The following is a 9,078-nucleotide window of genomic DNA, read 5'->3' on the forward strand; positions in this document are numbered from 1 at the left end:
CAGCACTTTGTTGAAGCACCTCTGGCAGCAATTACAGACCTAACTGTTTTAGATTATGATACTATGAGCTTGGCACAACTATTTTTGGGAAATCTCTCCCATTGTTTTTTGCAGAACCTCTCCAGCTCATCAGGTTGGATGATGAGGATCGGTGCACAGCCATTTTCAGAGAGGTTCAGTTGGGTCTGGGCTCTAAATTGGGTCACCCAAGGACATTCACAGACTGTCCTGAAGCCACTCCTTTGTTATCCTGACTGTGTGCTTAGCATTGTTTTCCTGCCAAAAGATGAGCATCCTCCTCAGTCTGATGTCCAGAGTGCTCTGGTGCAGGTTATCATCAAGGATGTCACAGCATATCGCTGCATTCATCTCATCTCAACCCTAACCATTATTCTGCCACCACCATGCTTCACTGTAGGGATAGTATCGGCCAGGTGATGAGCAGGTGATGAGCAGTGCTAGTTTCCTCCCAACACTTTGCATTTAAGCCAAAGAGTTCCATCTTTGTTTCATCAGACCGAAGAGTTTTGTTCTCATGGTCTGAGAGTTCTTCAGGTGCTGCAGAAATGATTGTCCTTCTGGAAGGTTCTCCTGCCTGACTGTGGCCCTTCTAACCCGACTCAGATTGGCCAGGCTGCCAGAACTATGAAGTCCCCGTGGTTCCATACAAGAGGCCAGCATTTTTGCTCATTGGGACCTTTTCTGTACCCTTCCCCACATCTGAAAAGGCTGGAAATACTTATGTATATGTTATATTCTTAATAGAGATGGCACGATACCACTTTTTTATGTCCGATACCGATACCGATATCATAAATTTGGATATCTGCCGATACCGATATGAATCCGATATAGTGTTTTTTAATCAACAAAACTGTTTTTTAAAATATCTTGCTGCATTTTGCAAGTCTGCAAGTTCATACTCAAGTTTAAAACAACAACTACACTAAAGCTATTCTGTTATACCTGTATACAAAAAAAATATTTCATAGTTCAGCAATACTGATCAATCTAATAAACTTAGACCTACACCATCCTCCCTATTCTGGTATTTTAAAGAGTACTTAGCGTAAATATTAAGCAACCTAACTAATAGGGTTCCAACTCCCAGCAACAACAAAAATAAATAAATAAAAAATAGGGAACCACCCCTCACGCTCCACCTCATGATGCTTAATCAACGTAATCAACCTTAATTTGATGCAGTGTGAAAAAAAATGCACAGAAATCAATTATTTTTCAAGAAATATTAAATAGATTCAACATCTTTCTTCAACAAAATTGCAGACTGCACAGATGGTACCTTCCCAAAGGAAAATGTACTATAGCTTACTAGGGTATATATATTAGACTTAATAGTCACTATATACAGTAATTGACTTCTATTCATTTTACATCAAATTAAAACTTTGGGTGTCAGATAATTATTTATTAAAAGCTAGACATTTTAAATGAGAATAAGAAAGAAAAGTATGTCTTTGTGCCCCCTTTTCCCAGTTAATGCCCTATCGGCCCCCCTGGCTAAACTTTGCTAGATCCGCCCCTGCACAGTTACCAGCCGTCAGCTACGTAGAAAAAGATCCTGGTGTAGAAAGTAATATTAAATAAATTGTAACAACAGCTTATCAAGCTTAAACGTGCTGCTGTTGTTCAGCCGCTGGTTTCCTCTTTCTGGCGCAAAGTGGACCAAAAACAAACAAGAGAGACTCACGACAGAAAAGCCGATCAGCTGATCAGTTTCATGATTGAAGTAGCAGCCGGAGAGCAAGAGGCAGTCGCTCGTTAACGTGGGAATGCTTTACAAACATTCAGAGATGGACTTACACACTTGCTTTACTTCTCTCGGGGATAACTTTGTCGGAGATGAAATGCCAGGTTGCTAGCGAAGCTCCAAATGCTATCCAGACCACCGACAGGTCCCGCATGCCACAGCTGCTCTATCACGTGATGCATACTGCTCCGACGTTCTGAGGCGAGTTACGGCGTGTTGCAAGTTTTGTGAGGTGCTTTCGTGATATTTAATGGATCGGATTACATTTTTTATTTTTCTCCGATATCCGATCCAGTAATTTAGGTCAGTATCGGACCGATACCGATACGTAATATCGGATCGGTCCATCTCTAATTCTTAATTTAAAAAACTATATTTGCAATAAGTTCAAACAACTATCATTCACTGTGTCACTGTGGTACACTGTGTGTAGAGTCTTGAAAGTGAATTTTATCCATTTTGGAATAAGGAATAGCTGCTGGAATGTTTGGAATAAACATGACAAAATGTGGAACAAGTGAAGTGCTGTGAATACTTCCTGGATGCACTTTATGCTCAACAAAATAAGGTGACGTAAGCATTCCAGCTCTTTTGGAAATGTGTTTGTGCTTGGTTTACCTTGACATCATCATCTGCTTGCTGTACTGTCCACACACTAAATACATTCTGTGTTATACAGTCAAAGTCCTTGCAGAGTCTCACCTATGACACACCTGCAGCTGAAAAAACTTTGAGCAGCAGTGTGTCTTTGAAAGTAGCCAATCAAACCTTGGCCTGCTCCACAAACATCACCTACTATCCGGACCCTGAGTTTACCAGCTTCACGGCTATAAGAACAGGGGAAGATGTACGCGTCACCATACAGGTAATGTTGCGTCTGTTGAAACAATCTACTAACATATGACATCAGCTCACTGAAGATCAGACTTCTGTTGTTGTTTCAGAAAAAGTCAGACAACCTGGAGATGTCAAAAGAAGAGTTATCAGTGTGGGGCGTTCAAGACAAACAGGAACACCCCTGTATCCTGGAGGCCAAAGAGATGGATTTATTTATCTGTCGGATTAAAAGGCCACCCAACACAGAATTTTATGACTTAAAGGTAAATCTTTCTTTTAAGTGTGATTAATGTGATAATAGGTATAACATCACAACATCTCTATTATCTTACAAAGTCCTCAGAAGTGTAGTACTGTGCTAACAATTTACACCATAAATACATTTCTGGTATGTTTTCAAATTACTGTTTTTTTGGGTTTTTTTTATTGAGCTTTAAAATACAATTAGCAGAAGAAAAGATCAAATCAGCGCTATTTGCCTTTAAAAATGTCATGAAATGGTCGTGTGTGGCAGGCAGGAAAGGACCCAAATGCAGACTTGTAGGCAAAACTCAGAAAACAGCTTTATTTGCTGAATAAATAAACAATGCAAAACTAAACTGGGAAACCTAATGAACCAAACACACAGAGAATCACACAACCATGAGGGTATGACGTGACAAAAGGCAAACACAGGGTTTAAATACACGAGGAGGGAATGAGAAACAGGAGGGAAACACAGCTGGGACTAATCAGACATAATGAGACAAAGGGAAGCAAAACTAGATACACTGACATAGGACAAGGACTATCAAAGTAAAACAGGAAGCATGAGACATAAGCAGACTTGACACAGAGACGTGGAACATGGCAGGTTTAGACCCAAGCACATAGCACACGGAGACTACATGAGACAGAAAAACTAAACCTTCACTAGAGTCAAGACACCAGGAACACAAGGAGGGCTTAGAAACAGAACATGGAGCACAGAGACAACAGTAACTAACAGTGACAGGGAGACGTGACTGACTGGGAAGAACTGACTTTAAAAAATACTGACACGGTTCAAATGATGCATGTGCGTGAGGAAAACAAAAGAAGAAACCAAAGAAAGCTGACGAAATGCTAACCAAGCTGAAAAGGGATGAAGAGAGACAACGGGACAGATGGACACAGGCATGAAGACAGCACAGTGACCATGCAGAGTCTCCCACAAAAACTAAAAATATTCAAAGCTGAAGTCAAAAGTGAAGTGAAAAAAAGAACTAACTTGCATCAGTTATGCTATGAAAAGGAAATTTGGAGAAATTCAGGAAACAATTCAAGAAGAAATAGCAAAACTTAACAAAATGCAGTGCTGGGTGACAGAATTAGGAAAGTGGCACAAAGAAGCTAACGAGGCCCTTGTGATGTTGTTGAGCCATGCACAGCAGATGCAAGGAAAAAAAAAAACCAACCTTGAGCAAGATCGTGAAGAAGCATCATCCATATATTTGGCATACCAGAAGAAACAGCCTATACGAAAATAAGCATCCATCTGAAAGACGGGGTGAAACTGCAAGTGACCTATGGAAGAGGGGGATCGCACTAGAAGCTTCAGGAGAGCAAGAGGCTAGGACGCTGGGAGAAACTGGAGCACCACCAGGAAGGCAGCAGGTGAGGGCTGGCAACCTGAACGGAAACAGTACAACAAGTGAGGGAAAGCTAATGAGAATCAATCCTTTTATGTCAGGTTTCGCTATGCGGCAGGCAGGGTGGGACGAAAATGCAGGACTCAAAACTCACGAACACAAACTTTAAAATAGCTTTATTGCTTAAGAGCTCAAAATGTGCTATTCAAAATAGCTCAGGTAAGACGAAAACCAGTAACTCACAGACTGGCGTCCAACAGGGGCCCATGGATCACACAGCTTGTGGGGAGAACAAAACAAAGACCACGTGAAGACTGAAGTAATGAGACATAGTAAGCAAAACTGAATATAATGTACACGGGACTATCAAAATAAAACAGGAAGGAAACGGTGAGAACGTGAACCTGAAAAAACTAAACAGAGACACCTCTGGGAGGTAAATAAACACAGAGACAAGACTTCCACAACAGACGCTGAAGACAAGACAGAGATGAAACTGGGACATGAAAGGAACGAACATAGTAAAACAAAAAACCATGAAACAGACATAGAGATAACAACAGTTCTCTACAGTCGTTTTCAAATTGATATTTCTTTCAAAATGGTAGTAATAGAGGAAATACTGTGACCCAGTGCTCTGTTGAGACGTCCCTCTGTGAAATGCGTTTTTGTGTTTTCTAGATAAAGTATGGTGACAAGACAGTGAGCCTCAGTAATCCTCCACCACACAGTGTCTTTCCAATAGTACTTTCCCTGCTGATACCCGGTATTCTTGCTGGTAAGTTGGCTTTTTCTTCAAACCTGGACACAATTTCTTAAAAACGCCTGAAAACCTTTTCTACTGCAAATTGAAGATGTTCTAGTTTTTCCGCTCAGGTCAAATCTGTTACCGTTTGTCTTTCAGTGTTGTTGGCCATCTATCTGTGGCGGAAGAGTCGCTCGGATAGGAATGGGTTTTGACCACCGATGCCCGTCTCTGTATTCAAGTGATATTATATTTGAAGTCTTGATGTCTGTTTTTCCCCTCTCTTGGGATTAATTTCTGTGTTGTTTAATTCAGGTGTATTTATTTTTTTATTTTCAAAAAAAATTTCAGGTTTCTCAATTTTGGTTGATTGGCAACCTCATAATTCGACCTTAACTCAAGGTAGTTTATGATACTGTAGGTTAACGTTCGGTGTGCGTTCCAGTTGTTGTATATATTTATTAATTTTATATATGTTTTATACTTTACATCATGCTTGAAAGGGGTTATTGATCTAAATCTCCTCCGGAATGCAAATAAAAGCTTTCCTACAGTGTTGAATTATTTTGTTAAATCAGCTTCTACTATTTCTGCTTTCCTGATACAGTCTTTGGCTGTATCATATGAAGTAATTGTATTTTTACTGTAATTGTATATTTAATAAATATTGATATATGTGCAACAACATTTGTTTCCCATGAATGAAATTACCTGAGAGAGAAAGACAATAGAAAGCCATAATACTGGTAGGCCTTCTAAAACATTTAGAATCAGAATCAGAATACTTTATTGATCCCTTACTATTACTTTGCATCCATCTGTTTGGTCACTTCTTGTGTGTCAAAAACAACTTCCCAGAGCTGACCATAGATATCTCCTTTGCTGCACTCTAGTAATAACCCATGTTTGGAGGTATCCGATATAGTATAGCATGTAATAGCCCTATAAATAAATCAATAAAACTACTTAAAGACACTCTGTGTGTGTGGACTGCTGAGAAAATAACCGCAGAGATTCATGAGTCTTTGACTCCGTCCTGTGGTCAGAGACAAAGACCCATGTCTTGGTGTGCTTTTCTTTCCATTCTTCTTTCAAAAACAAAAAAACAACCACACCCTTCAAAACATGCAAATGGGAAGGGTGTAGGGTAACATTGTTTCTATCAGTCCAAAATGCATGTACATACATACTTACATGCAAGCATATTATGATCGCACTGAGAGAATAAGTCATTAACAATGACACCAAAAACATCGGTATCATAATGATAACCATCCCCACCAATAATAAGTCATTAGTAATAATACTGACCTGCTGCTGTTTGTGGATGTCATAAGTCTCACAAGCTATCCTGGCTGATGTCCATCCCCAACACTGACACTATACTCAGTCAGTTTAATTCAGTGAATAAATCTAAACATCATCAAACAACAACAAGTGAAGGTCCCATATATTTCAATATGAGAGATCATTTGAAAGAACTGGAGATGATTTATTGATGTACAGAATTCAGTTTGAGGTTAGACTCTGATGACCCATCGCAGCAGAACAGAATCCCAGCGGTGATGGGGATTAGAGCATGTCCTGCAGACTCTAGATCCTGGTGGTGGACATGAAGATGGAGGCTTAAATGGAGCCTGAGTGACGAGAGAGAGGAGGTGATGGGGAGGAGGTGGGTTGCACAAATGGGTCTGCAAGGGAGAATGACAGATGGGAGATTTAAAGTACATGGAATGAAGGCTGATTGTCCTGAAGAAGGGTGACAGAAAGATGATTGGGCTAGACCAGTGATGTCACAGTCAGCTTGACAGCATGAAAAGTGGATGTGATATAAAGCCAATGCTAAGTTTGTTTCTTTGTTGTGTTTTAGTAATAGGATCGTACCCTAAACAAATGTTTGAAGTTGGAGTTACTTAATTTAACCCTTTTGAATGTAGTCTATTTTCTACTGTGAAAGTCAGAAAGACCGAGTTGGATGAGGCTCTGCTGTATTTCTTGTGGAGGATTTGCAGCTCTTTGAAGAGAATGAAAGCTTTCAGGGCCTTCGTCCAAAAGCATGACCCCACCTTTATCCTTCCATCGAGAAAGACACTCAAGGAAGTGGTGGAGGACAAGGACAGCAACATCAAGGAGAAAGCCACGGCTGACCTACAGAAGGGGGATTTTGTTAGTCCAGCTGAAATGTGGCCTTCCATTAGCATAGATGGGTATATTGGTGTGACTTGCCATTATGTCGCAAGTTACAAATGCTGTAATTGGGAAGGCTTTAGGACCCAGGGGATGAAAGGGAGGGTATAAAAGTAGTAGCATGTGCTCTTCTTCTCTCCTTTGTGCTGATGAGTGGCTGTGAACAAGGGTGATTTGTGAAGGCAAAGAGCCTGAGATGATTTTGTGGATGTAGGAGTGATGGTAATTTAATATATTTGACATTAAAAAGGGATATTTATGCATTGAAATGTGATTTATATTGTATTGTCTCCTACAAGACTGGCTGTACATGTGATTGTCTCACTGCTTTTTCCTCTTTCTCCTTTTTTGTTGCATTTTTCTCCCTAGTTTGTTTTAGAGCATGTATGAATGTATGAATAGTATAAAGGCGCTTGACGGTTATTGTGTGGTTTTAATCACTACACTAAGATATTTGGTGCCATATAAATAAAACTACATTTAATTTGTGAAATGTCCAGCTGCTAAACCTCCTCTCATACTTAATTTGCCCACACTCTAAATCATTTTATAAAGTAGGCCTGTGACTGAACACCTGCTCTGCAAGAAATTTGCAACAAATCCTGAAAATAGTTGCATTATTTGTGACTATGGACAGATTCATGAATGCATGTCACTTTAACCATTTAAGCTCACGATGACAGAATGTTTGAGGACCAGAGTACTGGCATTAAAAGATAAGATAAGATACCTTTATTAGTCCCACAAGTGAGCAATTTCATGTTAAGGCTGCCGACCTATTGCACGCAATGGCGGCGCCATCTTTCCCTCCAACCATACATACATTACACAAAAACATCACATGGGGAAGACAGGTCAGAGAGGTATAACAATGGAAAAAGCACAACATGAGGAAAGATAAGGAGAAAAAAATAACTCCCCCCAGATTGAGCTCCAACAGGGAGATCAGGTTGAGAACAGAAAAAAAAAAAACACCTCTGCACATAGCACATAACAAAAAACAAAAACAAAAAAAAAACAAAAACTCTTAATACCATAAGGAAACACATGACAAGCAACAGGGATGCGTGTAACTTAGGCTTACACTTGAAGGCCTGCACACCAGATCATTCTGGGTACCAGCCTTGGTCACGCTGCATGACCCAATTTTTAAAAATACTGCATGTGGACATCTGAATAAGGCCCACGAAGCACAGACTCTGGTGTGTGCTTCACTGATACCACCACCACCAGATTGTGAGCAGTTCCAGTTTTCATTTCACTATAAGTGATATCAGCTAAAAAAGTAATGTGTTTGTTATGCCGATGCTTTAGTTCTCATTAACTCAGAAGCACAGCCGTCAACATCTACAGGCCCACCACAAGCTCCACCACCACAGCAACCAATCAGCAGCAGCATCAACCACAGTGATCACAGACTTGACAGACAGTGTGGGAAGTTTCTGACAACCGGGTTATAGAAACCCCAGAGTGCCCACAGTTACATGAAAGAGGGCATTATAAGCTTTATTATTATTTGGTATCAAAAAGCCACATAATCTAAGGAAATATGCTTTCATTTAACTCATTCACTGCCAGCCATTGGCAGTGAATGAGTTAAACCCATTGACTCATTCACTGCCATTGACGGCTATAGACGTCAATGGCAGTGAATGAGTTAAAATCAGTTCATTTGTACAGATGAACTGACTAAACTTTTTGAAAATCAGTTATGTTAATAATAATAATAATAATAATAATAATGTATTGCATTTATATAGCGCTTTTCGGGGCCCTCAATGTAACAAAATCAACACAGATTTTCAACAGTACAGACATATATAACGGCAAAAGCTACTCGCAGCAGCTCTTAGAAAGTTCCGGATGTTCGATTCTGTTCCTGCTCTGACTTCCTGTTTCCTTCACCCACTTTGTGTAGCTTGACTCAG

The 9,078-nt window shown here is 40.0% G+C and overlaps 1 protein-coding gene across 2 annotated transcripts in view; it reads left to right on the top strand.

The window, feature by feature from the left end:
- The window catches only part of LOC147310595 (plexin-C1-like), a 31,260-nt gene extending 25,335 nt beyond the window's left edge, over positions 1 to 5,925 (top strand). For both annotated transcript variants that reach the window (XM_086268524.1, XM_086268525.1), the window contains 4 exons: positions 2,451 to 2,636; positions 2,716 to 2,871; positions 4,900 to 4,996; positions 5,123 to 5,925. In XM_086268524.1, the coding sequence (XP_086124650.1) occupies positions 2,451 to 2,636; positions 2,716 to 2,871; positions 4,900 to 4,996; positions 5,123 to 5,178 (495 nt within the window). In that variant the 3' untranslated portion in view covers positions 5,179 to 5,925. The remainder of the gene's footprint in view (positions 1 to 2,450; positions 2,637 to 2,715; positions 2,872 to 4,899; positions 4,997 to 5,122) is intronic.
- The last annotated feature ends 3,153 nt before the right edge of the window (positions 5,926 to 9,078 follow it).

This window comes from Aulonocara sp. 'chitande type north' Nkhata Bay, linkage group LG17 (assembly GCF_057382095.1).
Source record: "Aulonocara sp. 'chitande type north' Nkhata Bay isolate Kocher_YH1m ecotype deep benthic linkage group LG17, A_spYH_male_GT1.1, whole genome shotgun sequence".
In the NCBI taxonomy this organism is placed as follows: domain Eukaryota; kingdom Metazoa; phylum Chordata; class Actinopteri; order Cichliformes; family Cichlidae; genus Aulonocara; species Aulonocara sp. 'chitande type north' Nkhata Bay.